The sequence below is a fragment of the Lycorma delicatula genome, chromosome 8 (genome assembly GCF_047948215.1).
Source record: "Lycorma delicatula isolate Av1 chromosome 8, ASM4794821v1, whole genome shotgun sequence".
Taxonomy (NCBI): domain Eukaryota; kingdom Metazoa; phylum Arthropoda; class Insecta; order Hemiptera; family Fulgoridae; genus Lycorma; species Lycorma delicatula.
Genome location: NC_134462.1, coordinates 44394362 through 44418500, shown reverse-complemented (window position 1 = coordinate 44418500; position 24139 = coordinate 44394362). Strand labels below are relative to the sequence as shown.

General features: G+C 30.2%; 1 protein-coding gene across 2 annotated transcripts in view; it reads right to left on the bottom strand.

Moving 5' to 3' along the window:
• The window catches only part of LOC142328784 (uncharacterized), an 85580-nt gene extending 64986 nt beyond the window's left edge, over positions 1 to 20594 (bottom strand). Inside the window, exons 1-3 of one of the 2 annotated variants that reach the window (XM_075372814.1) lie at positions 20308 to 20594; positions 5056 to 5261; positions 3593 to 3733 (exon numbers count right to left, since the gene is read on the bottom strand). In XM_075372814.1, the coding sequence (XP_075228929.1) occupies positions 3593 to 3733; positions 5056 to 5235 (321 nt within the window). In that variant the 5' untranslated portion in view covers positions 5236 to 5261; positions 20308 to 20594. The remainder of the gene's footprint in view (positions 1 to 3592; positions 3734 to 5055; positions 5262 to 20307) is intronic. The other variant, XM_075372813.1, reaches the window with a different exon arrangement.
• Between the last annotated feature and the right edge of the window lie 3545 nt (positions 20595 to 24139).

Below are 24139 nucleotides of genomic sequence, written 5' to 3'. Positions count from 1 at the left end.
TTCATCTATTTATATGTTTATATATCAATGATGATTTGGTGGGCAGTGAATCATATGTTTTTCAAGTGTATTTACGTAGTTGTAAATTGAGGTTAAGGCAGATCGTGTTTACATTTTGTTTTAAGTTTTAGTGCCTTGTGTTTGTAAAATAATTGAGTTTTTTAATGAGTTGCTCACATTCACCACTTAGTGACACTGCTGTGAGACAAATTGTAGAAGATGATTTTGACATTTTATCTGATGTTAGCTATGATGTAAACAGTAGCAAACTAATATTCCATTACTCTCACAAGAATCAGATGAAAGTGATAGTAGTCTTTCAACTACTGTGACTAGCAGGTCTAGGCCTAGCAGTTGGCCTTGCGGTAAAGTAACAAGTCATAGTCACAATATCAGTGACTCGTCATCTTATGAATGGGAAGAAGTTTCTGAGGATAATGATCCAGGTTTTCATCATCAAATTTTTTTCTGAATTACCTGGAATCAAACATGGTCCTACTGTAACTAATCTGCAGTTGCATATTTCAAATTATTCTTCACTATTCCACTGTTAGAAATGATGGTAAAGTACACTAATATGTTCGCTGACAAAATTATATCAGATGCTAATTTTAAAAGTTTGGAAACAGGAAGAAATAACCTCACATAGTGGACAAGTGTTACAATTGCAGAAATGCAAGCGATCATAACCGTCCTTATAAATATGGGACTTACAAGAAACCCACCTTAACAGTTATTGGTGCACCAATAAAAACCAGTGCAGTCCATGATTTGGCAAAATGTTGTAACAGGAACAGTTTTCAAATCATTTTGAGATTTTTTCACATAGTTGACACCACAAACCTTCCAAAGCCTTACAAATCCCATTACAACCACATATACAAATTCAACAGGTCTATGACCATGCAAATAGTTTCCAAACATTATTATACACCATGAAAATATTTTTCAGTAGATGAAAGTACAATTCCTACTAAATCACACAATCCATCAGTGCAATTATGCCTAACAAATGCAAAAGATTTGGTATAAATCTTTGGATGGTTTGTGATGCTGTTTCTTATTACTATTTAAATTTTTTGCGAACCAAGGTGCATAAGGTCCTGACAAAAAACAAGCTGCAGATGAAGGACTTCCTTACACCATAGTTATAAAACTTATGGAAGTCGGTTGCTACTTAAATAAAGGGTACCATTTGATTCTAGAGAACTTCTTTCTTCTGTAAACTTACCAAAGATCTGGATTCAAAGTGTACATTTTTAACTGAAACCTTTCAGATGAACAGGAGAGGTACTCCTAATCAAGTGAAAGGACAGTAAAAAGTTGGTGAGAAAAAATTAGGACAATGATGATACTAGGACTAGGACTAATGATGATACAGGCAAAGAAAAAGTAATAAGAAACCAGTGCTTCAGCTGTTGACTGATGCACTGGGCTTTCACTGAGAAAAGGTCTAAAAGAAGGTGTAGTAGAATGTTTGTTACCAATAAGTACAATGACAGTATGATTATATGGGTGGCATTGATGTAAGAGACCAAATGTTATATCAATATCTCAAAGATCATAAAACAATTAAATTTTAGAAAACTTCTATAATTTTTAGATGATGGAAGGGAGGAAAACTGCTGTGTATGCAGTGCTGCTAGCAATAGAAGTGGTGATAAAAGAAAAAAGAATCAACATACAAGTGTGCAAAACTTAAAAAAAGGTCGATAAAAGTGTTATCCCAACCTTGATATTCTTTATTACTCTCTAATGATTATCATAATTTATTATTTTCTTAAAATATAATTTTGGAACATTTGGACTGGAACTACCAATAAAAATATAGTTTTTGTGACACTAATTTAAGAGAGAAAATTTTCAGCACTTAAACCATAAACACATGGAAGCAGAGTTATTTATACAGATAAATACATGAAATTTTGTTCAAGTGTACATTTTCAAGAATTCATTATACTTGGCTAGGATTTTTTTATGCGTGACTATTAATGGCAGCTAGAAAGAGAAATTTTTTTGGTAGGTATTTTTTTTTAAATATTTATTTTTCTATCTGTGCATCATTACTAATTTATAAATTATAATTTAGGGAGATTCATTACAAGCATTTAAAAAAAAAGAAAATTGAAATTGATTCATTAATAATTGAAATATGATTTTTTTTTGCAGAATGTCCGAACTGACCGGAAATGTGCTGGGTTTTAGGTCACACATGAAATAGCTGGGGCTATTACGAGTAATTTATAAAAAAAAAGACTAGAAGGAAAATAGTTAAAGTAATATATTAGAAAACTATACTAATATTATAAATAATGAAAAATGCATATTTTCACTTTTTCATATGAATTGATGAACTTAAACTTTCTTTTGAACACTTTTTCATTTGGCTACTTATCCCACTATGAGGATTTTATTTTCATGTCCTAATGACAAAATGAATTAAGTTAAAAAAATAAATTTCAGAACAAATATTCAACAATAAAAAGTGATAAAAAAAAATATAAATAAATTTTTTTCAATACTAAAGAAAAACCAAATAGAAAAAAAACCATTGAAAAAACTTTCAAATATAAAAATTAATTTTAAATGAAAAAAAATCTTGATTACACTGATTAATGTATGAAAAATTTCATTAAAAAAAACTACAAAAAATGTTTAGCACCAAACTGCAATACAGAGTGTCAGTAAAATAAGTGGGGTTTTAAATGGTTAACTTAGAAACAAAGCATAGTAGAGAGATGAACTGTACGTTAAATGAAAGAGAAACACTCTAAATTTATGTGCACAAAAGCTAGTGCATGTGCGTTGTGTTTCCAGTACACACAAGCACTCCATGCACGTTAGTCATCATGTTTGCGGTGCAGAGGAAGGTTCAATGTTTGTTGTGGCTTACTTTGTTTGAGTCAGTTACACGTATTGACAAGCAACTCGAAGAAACAGCCAGCATACTGAAGCAAACACATCCAGAATGGCCATCAGTGTCTGATAAAATGATTGAAGCACTTGAACAAGTTTCTTGCATAGCCCAAAGAACAGGTAAGAAACTTGGAATGTTTCTCTTTCATTTAACGTATAGTCTACAATGCTTTGTTCCAAAACTATAACCATTTAAAACTCCACTTTTATTTTACAAACACACTGCATCATTAGAGAAAGCAAGTCTGATTGGTGTCAACTTCAGGCACCTTACATGCATCAAAATTGTTGTTGTATAAAAGGGTTTTTACATATGAAGTGTGATTTCACCTTGGTGGATATGTTAAGTCACAACTATCAACCCTGGGGTACTGAAAATCTACACATTTTCTTTGAATTGAATCTCCCCTACACCCACAAAAAATAGGAGTATAGTGTGAAGTTTCAAGGTGACAATTTAATAGGACCCTTGTTTTTTGAAAAATTATGGATGCTGCCATCTATTAAGAAATTATCACAAACAGTTCATAGCCTTACTGCAAGAGGTTGAGCATGACTGCTGGTTGCAACAGGATAGTGCTACCTGCCATACAGCATACACCAAACAACACTTCATTAAAGTATCCTAAATCATAAACCAAAATAATTTTATCATTTTAAAAAACTGTTTACTCACCTTTAACACTGCTGGTAATTGTTCCTGTGATACATTTACTTCTCCACAATACATAAAATCTACCATCGTCTTTAAATCTGAATATTTAATATCTTTTAAAATTACAATTGGATGTTTACAAGGATTAAGGGTGAATAAAGACTGAAAACAAAAAAAAGGTAGTACAATGTTAGATTTTTCAAAAGAAATAACCATTAACTTCTATATCACAGTACTTATTTATCAGTTAATATTGAATAACAATAAATCTGATGCTATTACATTATCACACTAAAGTTGTGTCAAGTTCTGACATGGCTGTTGAGGAACAATAGCTGTATATGTAAGTTACAAAGACAGTAAAGATGTTTTAATTGTTATATTCTCAGTAAATTGCAATAAAACAATGAAAAAGAAACAAGAGGGGTTTTAAGATGAGGTTGTAGGAATGGAGATTAAAGAAAAACTAAAAATACATTGTGTGCTATAGAGATCTACCATGATGTTTTATTTAAAATTAAAATATTAATTTTTTATTAAGTTTATTTTTTATTTTCGGTTTTCTTTAATAACATGTGAACATTTTTAAGACAATGATAATTTTATGTTACATTGGAGTGAAAAAACTGACTGGCTAAAAAAATACTTATATACAAACTTTTATACACACTTTTAACATTATTATAAAGAAATGGCTGAAAATTAAAGTATAATCCAAATCCAAGAAATAACTTTAAATTCAAAATTTCTGATTTAATTTAGTACTACATATTTCATTGAACCATTTGATTATATTTTTATTCAAAAACAAAGATATGGAGACAGTGTCTGGTCCAGCCGCTGACAAGTCTCTGGCCAAAACAAAAAATCAACAAAAATCGACCTACAGAAACACAGTGGAAAGAAAAAGAAAAATGTATAAAATAATATAATCAAAAAATATATGATTAAACATTTCTCTGCTCAGAATCCCTTGTTTTTATAGCTACCTACCAAAGATTAAAACTACAATAAAAATTTATTCACACAAAAGCATGCATTTACCACATCAAAGTAACATTTATTAAGAATATGTGTACTCACATAAAAATCTAATTAAATAACCATAAAAATTGTTTTAAAAGTTTATAGAGAAATGCTTTCTTTAAAAATGAAATAAATAACTAATTCCAATATACTATAGAACAGAAAATAAATTGACTTAATGAAATAACTGTTACCCACTTTTGAGTAGACTAAGCACACCACATTGTTACGAACCACATAATCATCTATAAAAAAATGTTAAGTGTAACAAATAAATAACACTCATTTTAATTTTTCAAACTGACACAAAAAGAGTTTTATATTTTTACTTCAAAAATAAAATACCAAACTAGCAAGAAGAAAATATGGTTTGCCCGTTATGCAATGACACTTCCAGTTGCAAATTTTAACTGAATTTATAAATTAATTATGAAAAATGATAACACATTACCTCTTACCTGAAAATAAGTACTGCATGCAGACAGGACAATTTTATGGGCTTGTATATGTTTGCCTTCTGCTGCTAATGTTACATCAACTAATGATTCACTATTTAACAGACTTGAAAAAACTGAAATAAAATTTGGCTGATGATTGTTCCATCGCAAACAAAACTGTTGGACTGCTGGCGTTGCCATTATGTTCACTTAATTGTACTTGTTATCTGAAATTATATGAAAAAATACAAAAACATTTACTCATTAAATTCTTGCATACAACCAAAAGTATAATAAACAACTAATACTCACAAAACAGTTATGACAGACACATCTATATCGATCCTATTTAAAATATGGTTAAAAAAAAAATTGGCCAACTTCATATGTTGACAGAACATGTTTTAATTCAACCTTGACAACACATTGTGCTGAAAGTTTACCCAACTGTATCTGTATCATTTGTAAAAATTGCATAGTAAATTATGTAAATTGATAATGACCTACAGCAGCAATGACAGTGGTTCAATAAAAGGTAGTAAATGAGTTACATTTGGCTACATTTATACACACACACAATATGGGTTCATTACTGCAGACATTTCTTCCAATGAACTATATGAAAGGGCATTTAAAAATGCATATTTTACTTTACATTCATATACAGTTTACTTTACATTATGTCAACATTTGTCTCTATGCAAGGAACATAAAACAAAACAAGATAAGCAAATATGTATTCTTATTTTTGCTCAGCCAAGTTTTGTTCTCAAATTACATTTTTTTCTAACTTCTGTTTCAAAGGACTTCATCCTTAATCACTTAAGAAATAACATTAAAATGAGAAGGATGCAAATGAAAAACAGTCTGAACTTTTACAAAGAAAGAGCAATAGATCTGTTATTGGATAACATGCACATGGATACATACATGCATGCATGCATGCAACCCCCCCCCCCCCCCCACAGAGAGAGAGAGTGTGTGTGTGTGAGAGAGAGATACAATAAAAGCTTGTAGCACGATTGGTTGGTAAGGAAGAGATTGTAATTTATTACACTATATTTTATAAAAACATACTACATGTCCATACCTATCACAGGCTGAACCAATGTATCCCACACTCTAGTGGAATCAATACCCTATTGATAACATAATCTGTTGATGTTTTGGCATATTACTGCTGATACTATATCAATCAAATAGGATTGCTCACTTACATACTACAAGTTTATACAAGGAACTGCAACAAAAATAAACATCATCTAACAATATCATAATTAAAGGATATCATTTATTTTTTTATATTAAATAATGTCTCAATTAGATACAATAATAACAAAAATATTGTACCAAGCTTTTAATTATTTTAACAAGTTAACAATCTTCTAATACAACAGTTTTATTTTTACAGTAAACTTTTTTTTCAAGAATTACATACAGGTATTCCAAATGTTGGTCACAATATAGTTTACATGACATTCAGCTCTTCTACTTTAGTTTTTGTTCCTGAGTGGAAAGAATCTGGCTCAGTAAATTAGTACTGAGTAAGTAATCCATTAGATTATTAGTGTTAAATTAAAATTTAAAACTTATTCTTTGTAACCTTCTTTGGTGGGAATATGGCAATATATGTAACCTGATAATAACCGAAATCAAATAAAATTTCAAAAAAAAATGGAAAAATATTATAGTAAGGCTGAAATTATTCATTATTTTATTGGATTCATGTAGAATTTATGATATTTATAATGCCCCCCCCCCACCCAAGTAAGTATTATAACATTAAACGGGGGGGCACGAGCATATCAACAAAAAAAATTTTATTACAAAAGTTTATTAATTTACTTAAAGGAAAGCAAGTCAAAACCATTCTGACATAATAAATAATAAAATACAAATTTACATTGATATAATACACTTAATAATAATAAATCGTATCCCTACTACACAATGTATTTAATAAATAATTAACTTACCAATACTAATTTAAAAACAAGTTTAATAATTATTAGTGACTCACTAGACCTGTCTTGCAGAGCAAAGTTTTTCAAAGGAAGGTTTAATATTACAAATAGACACTTTTCTTTTTCTAAAGTTAGCAGAGATCTACATTTTGTCTTTAAAGCAGCCACTACAGAAAATTCAGTTTCGTAAAGGTAGGATGTTGAAAATGCTAATAGTATATGAAATTCTGTTGTTTTCGGTGCAAAAATTCCACCCCTGGCCAAAATTCAAAGAGTGATTTATTACTAAACTGTCTTTTGATTTCACCACTTGCCGTGAAGTCTATGAAAATTTCTTCTTTGGCAGTTGATAGCCCTTCAAGAATATTTTGAAATGGATCCCTAACTCACTTGAAACTTGCTACCAAGTTATCGTCAGCAAGTAAATACTTTTTTAAAATTCTTTGCCAGTATGGCTAAATGATTTTCAACGGTAACAAAAACAACTTTCACATGTTGTTCTTCAGCCTTGTAAGTTTTAATATATTCATCCACATTTGCAAACATTTTGAGGTTTTTTGCTTTAAATTTCTGCTCCACAATTCCAATTTTCTACAAAAAGCATAACTTTATCACTCATATCCAACATGTGTGTATATTTGCTCCTTGGAGTTGAAGATTCAAGGTATTTAATTTCTCAAATATGTCGACCAAGCAGCTCAATTACATCACAAATAAACCGTCTTGAAATTTTTCTGCTTCCAGTCAGTTTTCCTCTTCTAGAAAAATGGCTACTTAATCTCTTAATTCATAAACAAATTGCAAAAATCTCCCATGTGATAACCATTTTTCTCGCAATAAAATAGTAACACTGAATGTACTAAATCCCATGTCTTTACAAAGTGGAGAAAAGGTTCTTGATTTTAGGGGTCTCATTTTTATACAATTTACAGTTACAACCATCGTTAGCACAATATTCAGACCAGACTCATTTCTTTGGAAGCCAGAGCTTCTCTGTGGATCATGAAATGTGTCCAGACACACTGTGGAAATTATTTCTGTTTCAAAAGTGCTTGTATACTTTGGAATCTTCCAGACATTAAACAAGCACCATCAGTGCACATTCCAATGCAATTTTCCCACTCTATGTTTGCCTCATTTTCAAAATTATTTAAGATTACAAATAATGCAAGTGCTGCTGCTTTGAGTTCTATTGGTTTGCAGAAAAGTAGTTCTTCTACTGCTGACATACCATCACAAAATCGAACATAGGCAATAAAATGAGCACCTTTATTGCTATCGGTTGCCTCATTTAGCTAACTGAAAACAATTTGTCAAGCAACATCCAGAAAAGCTAATGTTGTACATCTTCAACTATATCACCAATTCAACAGGCAACAGTATCATTTGATATAGGTATGGATTGCAATTGTTTGGCAAAATTATCTCCAAACATAATTTTTACAATCTCAATTGCAGCTTGCAAAATAAGCTCTTCACTTACGAGGCTTTTTAGATCTGGCTATTTTATATGAGGCTTTATAAGAGGCAAAAAAGTTTTTTCATTCACAAATTTTTTTTTTTAAAAATGATGTTAGCTTTTCATATGATTTTAATTTGAAGAATTCTCGATATTTGTTAACATACTCACCATGATGCCTTTCCAAACATAAATTTAAGTTTACTAGGTTTCATGCTGTCTGCTGCCAAACCTTTTGAGCAAATGACAAACAGGGGGTCTTCTTCTTCATTTACTTCAGTACAGTTAAACCCAAAATTTAAGTACTCTTGAGAATATTTTCTTGATTTTATTTTCGGAACCCGCTCATCTGTGATCTTGTTGATGCTTCACTATTGTCTAATGCTCACTTACACCCACTTAAGAATTTATCCATGATTCTGTATAAATCTACTAGAATATTTAATACCATGAGTTGCAATTAAAACAAAATTACAATATATACATTCATGACAGATTCAATAGCGATATAAGGATTGAATTGACTGACACTGGCTGGAATTGAATAAGGTGTAGCATTTGCACGTGTCTGTATAGATAGTCACACAGACATTCCAGAATGTTCAAAATAAATTGGAACTTCTCACAAAGCCGCAAGAATATCCGATATGGTGGACATAAGACAGAGCAATAGAGAAGCATCAATTCTGGTTTTGTCAATGCAGCTGAACAGTGTTACTAAATACCAATCAATTTATTTATTCTTGGTAATTTGTAAAGTTTATAATTAAGGTCATACTGTGGCTTTAGCATCAAAATACATTATTACTGTACACATTGTTATTGTAAGAAAGGGAGGGCGCGATGAAAATTATGAAACGCCGTCCTAAAAGCATCTAATAAAACCTACACTATAATAAATGCCCATGCATCCACTAATAATAAAAACAACTCAAAAGACTATAAAGAAACAGAAAAGTTCTGGGGAAAAATCTATTCTACCTGACAATAAATAACATCCCAAAAACCATGTTAAACAATTAATCTTCAACGCTTAACTTGCCAGACAAAGATACCCCGACATGATCAGAACATTTTCTGATGATGTCGCCGTATCTTTGGTTTGTTGCGGTATGAAACAAAAACAGAAAGAGACTTATCAATATCTGCAAAAAAACTACAACCTAATCTCCAAATCAACATATTGTAAGAGGAAACCCCAAAACCTGGAAACACCCTGACTACACTGAAGGAGAATGGCAACTAGATATCATCAAACACCACCATACAGAGATCTACAATGTTAAAGTCCTCTGAGGAGTAGACACAGGTTCAGATCACTTAGTCAAAATACAAATTAAATTTCCCCAAAGAAAGCAACAAAACCAAGCCCCTTAAACTAAAAGAAAAACGGACCCTACCCAACTAATCAAGAATGAAATCACAGAATTTGTAGTTTCAAAAAAGTAGCTTATGACTGCATCCACAAAGAATCCCTACTAAGAATTCTACAACACCTCAAACTACAAATCAAATTAATAAACATAATAAAACAGACCCTCACAAACAATAAGTCAAAGATAAAATTCAGAGATGAGCTCTCAGAACCTCTTGAAATCAAAACAGGACTGCACCAAGGCGATGGGCTCTTACCGCTATTATTCAACTGCAATCTAGAAATGAAAATGAGGGAATGGCTTAAAGATGCCCCCAAAAGTAAAAATTGGCTGAAAAATCAAAACAAACTGTCTCGGTTTCACCAATGACTTGGCATTGCTGGCGAATGATATCAACAAAGCTAAATCACAGATATTAGAACTGCAAAACATTGAAATTAAAATTGGCCTCAAAATATCATTCAAAAAGAAAGAAATTACAACCCAAAAATCAGCAAGATTAAAAGACGTAAACATAAACAGTAATAAAATCAAAACAAGAACGCAATTTAAATACCTCTGAGAAATAATAACAAACAAACGAAAAAACCTCTATCCAAATAAAAAGAAACAAAGAAGCTAAAGCTAAAAAATTAACCTGATATAATTACCATAAAAAATGTCTATCAATAAACCCAAAAATAAGAGACTACAATATAGTTATAAAATCAGAAGCCACTTATACAGCAGAAACACTCTTCCACCTGAAAGAACAATCAAAAACAAAGACACCACATAATCGAAAGAAAAATTGGAAGAACCTACATCAACAGAAAGTACCAGAAAGATGGGCAGTGGTGGATTGTGCTCAACAAAGTTGTGTTCAAAGAGTTAGAACCCATCACTGATCCCTTACATTAGAGGAGACCAAAATTCTTCAGACATATTAATAAGGTGCAAGGCTTCTGAAATAGTTACTGCAGCACAATCTCAACTTGAAAAACACCAAGACAGGATGCAGATGGATCAGAGAAATAAGAAAGGATCTGAAGGAAATTGGCCTTATACCACTAGACACCACAAATAAGATAAAAATAAATACAAAAATAAAGAACAAAAACACTTGTTTCACGCTCACAAGAAAAACCTTACAACACAAACAATTTCAACATTAGAAAGGGTACAAAGATTGAAACGTATGAAAAAGTACTGGGAGGACTGCAAGGCTCACACAGTCCCATCAAAGAGACTTGGATAATGGACTATCTAAAGTGATCCTATGCGATCATAAAAGATAATAAAAATAGATATTAAAAGATGAAATTAATATTTGATTATGGTAATTCACAATTACCATTATCAAATGATTCAAAGTAATTGTATGATATGGACAGAAAACTAGCTACTACCATTTTTTTTTCATTGTAGTAATTCACAATACCTCACATTACAATGTTTAATCAAATAAAACACAAACATTCAATTTAAAAAAAAAAATAGGAAGGAAATGAGTGGATGGTCACATAAAAAGAGAATAAACATGGAAACTAAAATGTTAAACCCAAAACTTATATTCCATAATAAAACAATTTAACACAAAAAGGTGTACAATTTTTATATGAAAAATGTCTCTTATCATCAAAGATTTAAACTCAATTATGATGATATGAAGAATAGTAAAATGAAATACGCAGTCCAATGAAATCTAATTACTAATATCCCAAACATTATGAAAATTCGGTGAGAAAAACCTGTTACAAATAACAAAAATAAACAGATAACAGTTTGAAAAGCAATCAGATATAAAGAGTAGTTATTATAAAAGGAAAAGGGTATTTATTGCTACTATAAGAGAAAGATTTGTTATCACAAACAGCTTTTGATGATGTTAGCAATCCTGAAGATGATAATGAAACAAGTGTGAACACACTCTTATGAAATTTTATTTAAATAAAAATGATAAATACCAAAATTTTTGCAGTTGTATAATTACAGAAAACATTATTTATAATAGCAAACATGAGTATGTTAAAACATGATAGTTAAATAATTATACTGTATTTAACATTTAATTATAATTGTTAAAATTATTTACAAAAACCACATACTAATGTTCATAAGACCTGCAGAATACTTTTAAAACTGATGAGAAAGAAAAAACTTTGGAGTACATGTTCATTTGCACCTAGATACTTCAATAAATGGAAGATTTGTTATCAGTAAAAAATAAACACTCAGTTTCACAAATTTATTTATTAACGTTATTATAAATGGTATAACTATTTACAATTGCAAGGCTTTCGAGTCAATCACTATCTTCTTTACTTTCGTATCCATTTTCAAATCCAGAATCTGAGTCTTTGTCCTTTTTCCCAAAGGATATCAACTTCCAACTAATCCATACTATTTGAAATTAGACACTTTTTAAAGCTTTTAATTTAACTCTTTAAGGTTTTTTTCCCATGTCGTCAATATCCATTCACAGACCAGAGAGAGATAATTCATCTAGCAAGTTTAAAGGAATGATCGTTGTTTGCCATCCAAGAGGAATAAAATTCTTTCAATGTGTCTTTCAAAGGCTTTATATATGAGGGTTGTCTGAAAAGTTTTGAGCCTAAAATAGGAAAATGTATTTTTTCTGTCAAATATAGAGTTTTATTTTTCAACAAGTCTTCTTTCAAGCCAATACACTTTTTCCAGCGATGCTTTAACCTCTTTAACCCTTCCAAATAGTAGCTGGTGTCTTTCTCCACAAAATAAGCATTTACATATGCAATAACCTCCTCATCCGATGAAAATCTCTTTTCTACAAGCAAAACTTTAAGGTTAGGAAAAAGTTGCGCCAGATCTGGTGAATACGGTGAGTGGTCAACCAATTCAAAATGCAATTTGTGAATTTTGGTCATGGCAACCGTGGAAGTGTGAGCAGGGTGCATTGCCCTGATGGAAAAGCACTTTCTTCTTCATACGATCATTTTTTTGCAATCTCTGCCTTCAGTTTGTCAAGTAATGATTGTAATACTGTCTGTTATTCTTTTACCTTTTTGAGGACAATCAATTAAAAAATTTCTTACTATCCCAAAAAACAGTTACCATCACCTTTCCGACTGATGGAACTGTCTTCACCTTTTTAAGCAGGTTCACCCTTTGCAGTCCACTGTTTTGACTGTTGTTTTGTCTCAGGAGTATAATGGTGGATCCATGTTTCATCTACAGTTATGAATCGATGCAAAAAATCTGACTCGTTTTGCTTAAACTGCTCCAGCGGGGCCTTGGAAATGTTCATTTGAATGTGGTTTTGGTCCAAAGTGAGCAAATGCAGCACCCAACACATGGATAGCTCAAACATATCCAATTCTTCAGTTAATATATGACATGTTCTTTTGATATGCTTATAGCTTCTGCTATCTCTCTAACCTTAATTCATTGGTCGTCCAGTACCATTTGGTAACTTTTTCAACGATATCAGTGGTAGTTGGGAGTTTTTGGCCATCCCAAATGCTCATCATTAACCCAGCTGGTACAACCATGATTAAATTCAACTGCCCATCTATTCACAGTGGCAAATGATGGGACAGAGTCCCTGTAAACAGTGTACAACTCTGTTTTAATTTGCGTAAGCATATTGCCTTTGAAATGGAAGTTTTAATCACGCATAATTTTCAATTTTTTCCATTTTCACAATGACTTACTCAAATAACAAATGAGCATCCAAAATGGCTGAAATTTTAGTAAGTACCTTTCAACACATGTGCGAATACATTCCCTAACCTTTGTTGACAAGTGCTGCCATCTTCAGGAACAAAGGTACAGTAAGAAAATTAAGTAGTGAAAATAGAAAGGAAATGAGATCAGGAAAAGTTATTTTACAAGGTCCAGAAAGGCCAAAATTGAGAAGAAACAAAAGTGTGAACTATTTACATTGAAGTGCATTCTATTCACACTAAATTATACAAATATAACTTCAATAAAACTACTGATAAACTGTTACGTGAAAGTGACTTTACATCCTATAAATGTTAATTTTTCACAATCCTGTTCAGCCAGCAACTCTTATCAAACAAATAATAAGGCTCTTTTTCAATTAAAATTGAGCTCAATGTGACCAGTGCATAAATTACTTTTCAAACAGAAAGAATAATATTTCATCACAACATAATTCACTATGTTTTATATTGTACTTTTACTTTACTTTACTTTTACGCATATTTTACTTTTTAGGTACCCTACCACAACCTAAGTTATTAGTAAATGAGGTAAGAATTAGTCACCCTGAAAATAGAATAAGCTCACTCAAGAATAACAAGCATAATCATTTCAGGATTATTAAAATGAGGAGTGAAATGGTTTTCTGCTGTCCTAATCACCAGGCCAAATGGTGCTTTTATCATTACCATGAAAAATCATAAAAATTTAGACCCATAAATTTAAAGTTACAACCATCAAGGTATACTAACTGCCCTTAACAGATAGAGAAAATAATACAAGTATATTCAAATGAAAGACAAGTGACATCTTTACTCTGAAAACTAACTGAAAATCTTAACTAGAATTATAACTAAAACTATTATAAAATTATAAATACAACTACCTAAAATCTTATATCAAAACCTCATAACAATGATGATCATTAAATACATAAATGTAGAAATAATTTTAAATTCTTATAGTAAAAGATGTACAGTTGCTTAAAATACCTAAGACAGGTAACATATTTAAAACCTATTTTAATCTATTTTACAGCAATAATTTTTCAATTTTAAGACAAATTTATTATACATTTTTACATTATACAATTCTGTAATAAATGAATGTAATATTTTAATGTTAAAAAAAATAAATGCTTATTTTAATTAAATTTAGTAATAATAGTCTAGTTTTAAAGTAAAAACTTTTGAATATGAAAACATTTTCCTTGTTGTTTTACTACACAACAGAATGAAAAAGGAGAATCATAATTTTTATCATACTGAATGCACATTTTTTTCAAAAAGTGAGGTTGAAATTCCAAAAACATTCCTTCTCAAATTTTGTGAAGGAAATCTGCTATTCATAAGCCTATAATCCAATTATGACAGATAACCTTTATTAACAGCTTTAACTGATTAAGTAATAATTCTGTACTTCTTGTACCTTATTCCATTTTTTCTTTCAAGGGGTTAATGCTAGACTTCAACCTAATATATGGAATAGACCCAAATTACAAATCTCATTGTCACATATTTTCAGTTACTGACAACTATTACTATTATTTTGTTTTCATTGACAACTATTTTCATTATATTCATTCAAAAACTTCCAAAAATCAGATTAAAATTTATCTGATCCCACGTCTTTCGATCCACCATACTTGATATAGCTACAAGTGTATCATCCATAACCAGTCTTCCTGCCTTGCATCTTGGGAAGAACTAGTGAAATTCTTACTAGTAAACACTGTTTGGGCTTATTCGTAGTAAAACATGTTCATCAAATACTCAATTTTAACACTATGCACTTAGTCTGGTACAAACCATTAATTTCTAGTGAATATTAGTAATCATGCCTCTTTCAATTATATTACTTCTTTATAACTTACTTGATCATTTCCTCAGCAGATTTAATTTCTTAATTACAAATTGTGAATTAATATACCTTAACCCTTAATTCATGAGGTGAGGTATGTCATACCGCTCGAATATTTTGAAATGGTGTCCCTCATGCATAAACTATTTCAACACCCTCACTATCCAAATACCTTTTGCACATGTTCTCTTCTTTCAATCGCCTCTATTAGTTGTGAACGTTGGTGCTTGTTAGTGTAGTGTTGGCACCCTGCGGTCCTTTGTACCAGTCATTATGTTGTACACTTTTATATTCTAATGTTTGTCAGTTCTGTGTACCGCAGTTCATAGTGAGTGTAACTCTTTTTGTACAGTATAGGTTTTAATTGCTTCCTTCTTTTTTCAGTACTTTTAGGTTACAAGTCTTCTTTTTTCATTATAATTTGTTGTATATTTTCATAGTGCTAAAAAACCTTTGTAAAAAAATGTTAATAATACATTTTTCGTTGTGTATTTTGGAACTATTGTACACAACGAATAGTGATCCTAGGATTAGTAATACTTCAACATGATGCTTAAGTCATAAATAGTTTGACTGATGATTTGTTTTATTAAGACCTTAGGTGTTCAGGGGGGGGTATAATTGATGTAGATGATCTGGACATTGATAAAGACTATGTTATTGAAAGTGATCACAATTCATCTGAACAAAGTGAAGATAGTTAAGATGGTGAAATAACTTCTGATCCCCAGGATAATACCAGAAGTTTTTATTATGGCAAAAATGGGCTTAAATGGTCAGCTGAACCTTTTCACACAAGAAATACCATAACTCAATGGCACAATATCATGGTCCAGCTTCCAGGACTAAAACAACATGCGTGTGCCTTAGGTTCAAAACCAGAACCAATCGAAATTTGAGGTCTAATAATTGACGATGAGTATTGCGCAGAATCATACACTTCACTAATGTAAAACTTAAAACAGTTTGAAATTTGCAAAAAATCCTAACGCTACAAATATGCACGACGTAGACCTTATTGAAATGAAGGCGAATTTTTATTTTTATTGGTTTCCTTTTTTACTGGGCAATTTTTAATCTAATAATGAAGGAACATGAGTAATGTGGGCTACTAATGGAACAGGATGCGATATTTTTCGTTGTATTATGAGTAGACAGTTTTGAAAATTTATTATCATATCTTCACTTTGATGATCAAACTGACCATCCTCAACGCATACAAAAAAATCCAGCGGCCACAATTTCTGAAATAATTGAACGATTTTTAAACAATTTTCAGGATTCATACTCTATTAGTACTTATGCTACAGTAGATGAAATGCTTGTTGGCTTTAAAGGTCAGCGTAGATTTAGAGTTTATGTCAAAACAGCCATACAAATATGGAATAAACCTAGTTGATTCCCAGACCCCATTATTTTAGCAATGGTTACATCTATGTCGGTAAAGACAGCAATGGTGATACACTTGATGAAGCTGACTAACAGTATTCCAAACTGACTCAGTCAGTCATCCGTCTAGCAAAGGATATAATGTACAGCAACAGGAACAATACAACTGACAACTGGTATTCATCAACAGTATTCGCTAATGTCCTGTATGGTAGAAGACAGGACATATGTCCTGTCTTGTTTTAACATATGTCAAAACAAGCAGGAAATTCCACCTGAGTTCAAACCTCAAAGACGTTATCCTGTAGGAAGTTCAATATATGGGTTCACAGCTAAAAGAACAATTTTTCTTTCTACAATGCACAATACACCAAAGAGCTGCGAAAAGACAGAAAAACCTGAAGTATATAATTACTATAATTGTACTAAAGGTAATGTTGACAGTTTAGATGAGAAATGTGCCATTTATTGTTCCAGCCAAAGAACTCGCAGATGGCCAATGACTACTTTCTTCAGAATTTTAGACATCAGTGTTGTAAATACTTACATATTGTACTATAGTTATCATGATAACAAAAAAATAACAAGGTTCATTTTTATGAAGAAGCTGGCTAAGACCCTTGTACAACCTCACATAGAGCAAAGAATTAAAGACTTTCACATCCCTAACGAACTTCGAGCTTGTATGGAGCAAGTTCTACAGGTCAAACCACTAGTAACAATTAAAAATGATGAAGGTGATAGACTCAAAAAAGAGAAAACATGTCACTTATGTGATTCGAAAAAAAGAAAATCATTTTTCCAATATGTCTGAAGTGTGCAAAAAAAGGTGTGCAATAAGTATATTCAAGAAGAGATAACTAATTTTACAATTTATATCGGCCTGAGTATTTTTTTCTTTAGTTTTTGATTAAAGAAATATTTTTATTTTTATTTTGTTGTGTTTTTCTATACTGTGTAAAGACAATTTCATTTAAGAATATAACCTTGTGAAACCACTAACATTTTTCAGAGAAGTTTCTAAATTTTGCTATTGTTATAACAAACTTTTATATTTGAAAAATTGTTTTTTTCCTCATAATAAGTAACTGTTCCTCATAATTCAGATTATAAGCTAACAATATTCGTTAAAAAAATACCTTTAATCTTATAATGTAATGAAGATTAAGTTTAATAACCTGCAATTTTTAAAGAAATTTCCAATCTGAATTTTTAGTTACTTCCTTTGGAAAATGCGAGATAATAAATAAACACAATGTTTTCTTAAGACAACAAAGTAAGGACCTCGTAAATAACTGAAAACATTTACCCTAGTTAACATAACTAGCATTTTCTCTACTCTTCAAACAGCTCTTTAACAGGTCAACTCCATCTTTTTCACAAACCCAATTTCTTTCTTTTTCTGTTATATGCCTCTGAAACCACCGAGATGTATTATTTCAGAGGATGAATTCACAAACCCAACTGATTTTAAAACCATTTCATACATCTCTTCACTTCTGTTTACAATCTATATAGTTCCTCTACTAAATCATTACTAATATCCTTTTTCTTTAATTTGATAGCTAATAAAATTACAAACATGTTCTTCCTTAACTTGCTGACTAAGATGAATCTTTTTTATTCTATTTAGTTGTACAGCTTATCCATCTTCCTCTAACCAATCTCTTCAGCCTAAATTTTAAAAAACCCATTACTTGATTATAATCTAATGCTAAATCCATATCAGTTTAATGTTTACTGTTGTGAAAACAATCCAGAGTTTCTTAACCTACATTATATTTCTTACTGTGTGATTTGACACATTACAGAAATTTCTAGCAGTAAAGCTATCATGACAACAATTTATAAAATTCATAAACACTTTCACCATCACCTCTTTCTCATAATACATGCCCAGTATCACAAAATATTTTTGCATTATAAGTTTTGTCTAGTTTTAAGTATTTTATGTTTGTATGAAAAATTGATATGCTGGTGGCATAATGCATAAGGTGGGTGGCATAACGCATAAGTATATCTACTGAATGTCAACTATGTAGCATACACTAAAATAGTTAAATTGTATTTTGTTTGGAAGTTGTTGTAAAATGTAAAATTATACACGTATTTATGGATATTTATTTAGACTTATACAGAAAGTTACATATTTCCTTAGAAAGGAAATATGTTTTCCATACAGAATGTTATATTTCCTAGCAAGCTTGGAAATATATAAGAACATATACCAAATTTTTGACCTAATTTACAAATATAAATTTTAATAGAACAGCAACATTTACAGATGAATCAAACTGCAAAAAATGTTTTTATTAACAATAGTAACATCCTTTAAATTAAAAATTATGCTGTAGTAATATTTTTCCATAAGAGAACTGCAAATGAGGCAGTGGTTCAATTGCTAAGATTCAAATATTGTACAAATTTTATTTTTTCTACTTTAAACAACTTTTTTTTTAATAACAAAAAATTAAGCAGGTTAGTTATCTCTGCTAGCAGATCAGTCATTTCAGACAATTCTACAAACTATATTGGTGATTTTGGATAGGAAGAAGGAAGTTTGTTGCTTCTGGGCAGGGGATGATTGCTGGAGAAAAGCGGGCATAAAATTTCCAAGATATCTGCAACAATATAACTTGAAGATATCTGCAACAATATAACTTGAAGATATACTACTACTACTAACAATGAAGTTCTACATCATCTTTTTCAAAATAACAAAATAATGTTAAAATTAAAAAAAAAAAACAATTCGCACAGAAATGTAAACTGATGAAAATTGTATTTTTCTGATAACATCTAGAGGTGATATTAAAAAAAATCATTTGACCTTCAAATTTTCTAAACAATGCAGTCATCAAGTTCAGCAATTAAAAAAATTTGACTAAATCAAATCTCATTGGCATTTAATTGACAATTTCAAAAAAGTATTAATTAAACAATTTTCTCTTCTTACAAAGACAAAACTAATATAAACAATGACAATAAATACTTATAAATCTAACAAACATAAACAAATTAGTAAAACGTTTAACAAAACTAAATACAACAAAATATATTTATAATTTTTTTTTGATTCTATAATAAATAACCTAACTTTTATTATTAATAGATCTATTTTGATGGGAGATAATCCTCGAAAATCATTAAGCAAAAATCAAATCAATATCGCTCAAAAAACAGGATAAGTATTTAAAGAAAAAACAATATTTCGTTTACAAGAATATATACATTACTACTGAACTAACAAAAAATAACTCCTGTTGATTTAAGCAAAATTACGACAGGTGCAACTGTTTGATAACAATATTAAAAAGGTTAACCAATTAAAGAATCTAAATAAAAAATAAACAGAACTCACATCACCTACATACCCATCAGTTATTGCTAACGTAAACTACAGTCGACATCTAAAAATACAACAAATCAGTTAATAGAAATAATATATTAACAAAAAATCATTAAACCTACCTACAACTTCACAAATAATTTTTACTATATTACCAAAATAATTAAGCACTGATGACATTTCCCCACTTACCAGAAGTATATATTATCATGAAATCACTTAAAAAAGTATAAAAATATTTTCTTTACACATTTAATAAATAAGTTTAAATAAGGTATCCTAAGATTACAACAACATTAAACAACTTCCACTTCCATGGTCAAAATGGCCGGTAAATGCGAATAATTGTTAAATAACGTCCACTTCTTTGAATTATACAGAATTTTGTAATTTAATTATTAAACTAATACGCTATCAACAGTAATAAATATTTAAATCGTATAACTTTAATCTTATGTTATTTATTTAAAAACCATTGAATAACAAAACCATCAACTTTGCATATTAATTTAGATAAGGCATAGAGAATATTTATACGATAAATTATATGTTAAAACTTTTCACTTCAACGACAACAAACTTATTTTTATGAGTTTACTTTTCGGAAGCAAAATGGAGTATCCAAATAGATCTCATAATATCAGAAATTAATTAGTTTAAATTTGAACATCTCAGATTTATTAATTCACCCAGCAGGTGAATTTCTCTTTGTAACGAGAGACAGACAAAATCTACCTCTCATTACGGCTATAACAAAGGAAATTTAAAAAAAAATTTTTTTTTTTTTTTGTAATATTATTTATTTAATAAGAACCTTTATTCGAACCTCATATCAGACCAAAGAACAGATTACCACCCTCGTATTTTGTAATCTCGCTGTCCTAACATCATGATCCCAACGATCCTTAATTACAACTGAACGCTCCCCCTTAATTTATGAGACCGTAATTTAAGATATCTTTATATCATACTACCATACCTTTTCTTGCGGACTGAAACCCTACTAAGAATATCATTAGCCTGTATATATATATTTATTTATATAATTTTGTTTAATTATTTTATTCTTCATTATTTTTTGTACCCATGCAGTCACTAGAATTAGTTTTTCCCTTTACAACAAAATTCTTGGATAATTGTAAATGCGGTCAAGTTTTGCTACAATTAATAAGGCAAGCATGTACACTGAGGCAATGTTATGAAACATTTTGGGCAGAAAACAATAATTTTGGAGCATCCATTCTATATATATATTCTATATATAGCTTTATATACTTTATAAAAGAATATAAAGCTATTATTATCATAAAATTAGATGTAACAATAACATCGTAAAATTAATAGTTAAAAGAGAAGTAGTTAAGTCCATACTAATAAATAAAATTTATGAAGACAATGAATATGTAAGTATTTAAGTAAGTACAAAAACAAAATAACAATTGAGTTAAATTCATTGAAGAGGATGAAAAATATGATACTTATAGAATATTGCACATTAAACAATCATTATAAAAACACAATTTTTTTTCAACAAAATTACTACCGTAAAATTCAGTGAAGATGCTGCTAATTAGCCCTAAGTGGAAGAAAAGGTTTCATGAAACTGAATTGAATTAAAGCAGTTAAAATTGTGGTTGAACAAAAATTTGCCAATACTGGAGACTGCACAATAAGTAGAATTATAACAAATTCTAAACTGGATGTTACAACCACAAACATAAAGATCAAGAATTACAGAAAAATTCATCAACAGGAGACAAATAAATAAAAATATGAGCATAATAGTTTTGAGGTAAACTGACAACAGAAAAGAAGTGGCAGATATTAAAAAAGGGCACCTTTTGAGATGAATGTAGTATTAGTTACTTTATATTAATTTTTTACATATATTTGTCCGCAAAACTATTTAAAGCTATAAACTTTTAGACTAGAAACTGAACCAAATTTAATAAGTTTAAAGTTTTCTTTAGTTATACATGTAGCCGTCATCATTATGTGGTGCTGCTGTTCTTACTCTGGCATCACCTGATACTGCTGGCTGGTTTTTTTTAAGTTAAACAGGCATGTATTTAGAAAACTCAAAACTTATGTTAAATATAAATTCATTTGACATAACACTGCTGTATATTTTTTATGGTGTTTATATAGTTTATATTTGTGCTACAGTGGTCCTTTTTTGTGTAAATATTGATTGGTTTTTTATATTCTACATTGGTCAAATGGGAAAACAATGAACCATTAGAAGCTTATAGCAATAGTCAACATTTATAAATCACCTCATAGATCCATCAACATTCATATTCCACAAGTTTCAATAATAAATACCCCCAAAGGAAAAAGTCTGCTGGTATAAGATGTGGAGATCTTGGAGGCCACAATCAAGATATCAAAAGAGGATAATATTTTAACATAAGTGAAAAAAGAATTGAACATTTTGAAATATTTATATGAGCCCAATGATGCAATAAATTAACAGAAACCAAATAAATCCTATATGTTCTGACCTCATACTAAATGTATATCTGCTAAACTCAAAGAGAAACTGCCAGAATTATCAGCTGACAGGCTAAGAACAGCATCAGCAGTTACAGAGATGATGGTAGGATTAAATTGAGGTACTTGTGTGTTCTAACATTCCATTTTGCAATAATTTAAAAATATACTTTACATTTAATATATCTTGAGTTTCATTTATATATTACACTACATTATTTTATAAGTAAAAAATGTACATAATGTACTAATTTCTGTGTTTTGATGGTTTATATTTCATATAATATTAAATACATATACATATAATGGATGTTTAAAAAATGATGCAATTACTTTGTTTGAAGACTTGAATTTATTACAAAAAAGTTAATGGTAATAAAATACTTATTCAATAATATTCAAATTATCGATATTAATGTAGTAGGCGATCTATCGCTGTAGTTAGTTGCTCTTAGATGGAGCCACTAAACGCTATACTAAAGTAAAAAGAACAATTTAGATTCAGAGTAACAGTACAAGGTGAAAAGATAAAGATGCTACGATTTGCTGATGATATAGTAATTCTAGCCGAGAGTAAAAAGGATTTAGAGGAAACAATGAATGGCATAGATGAAGTCCTATTCAAGAACTATCGCATGAAAATAAACAAGTACAAAACAAAAGTAATGAAATGTATTAGAAATAACAAAGATGAACCACCAAATGTGAAAATAGGAGGAGAAAAGATTATGGAGGTAGAAGAATTTTGTTATTTGGGAAGTAGAATTACTAAAGATGGACGAAGCAGGAGCGATATAAAATGCCGAATAGCACAAGCGAAACAAGCCTTCAGTCAGAAATATAATTTGTTTACATCAAAAATTAATTTAAATGTCAGGAAAAGATTTTTGAAAGTATATGTTTGGAGTGTCACTTTATATGGAAGTGAAACTTGGACAATCGGAGTATCTGAGAAGAAAAGATTAGAAGCTTTTGAAATGTGGTTCTATAGGAGAATGTTAAAAATCAGATGGGTGGATAAAGTGACAAATGAAGAGGTATTGCGGCAAATAGATGAAGAAAGAAGCAATTGGAAAAATATAATTAAAAGAAGAGACAGACTTATAGGCCACATACTAAGACATCCTGGAATAGTCGCTTTAATATTGGAAGGACAGGTAGAAGGAAAAAATTGTGTAGGCAGGCCACGTTTGGAATATGTAAAACAAATTGTTAGGGATGTAGGATGTAGGGTGTATACTGAAATGAAACGACTAGCACTAGATGGGTAATCTTGGAGAGCTGCATCAAACCAGTCAAATGACTGAAGACAAAAAAAAAGTAAAATTATATAAATATAATCTAACGAAACTTAACTTTTTTTTCTGTTTAGCCTCCGGGAATCACTGTCAAGTATTACTTCGGAAGATGAATGGGCATTACATGTATTAGTGTAAGTGAACTGTGTGTAGTCTTGTAGTTTCAGGTCAACCATTTCTGAGATATGTGGTTAATTGAAACCTAACCACCAAAGAACAGCTGTATCCACGAT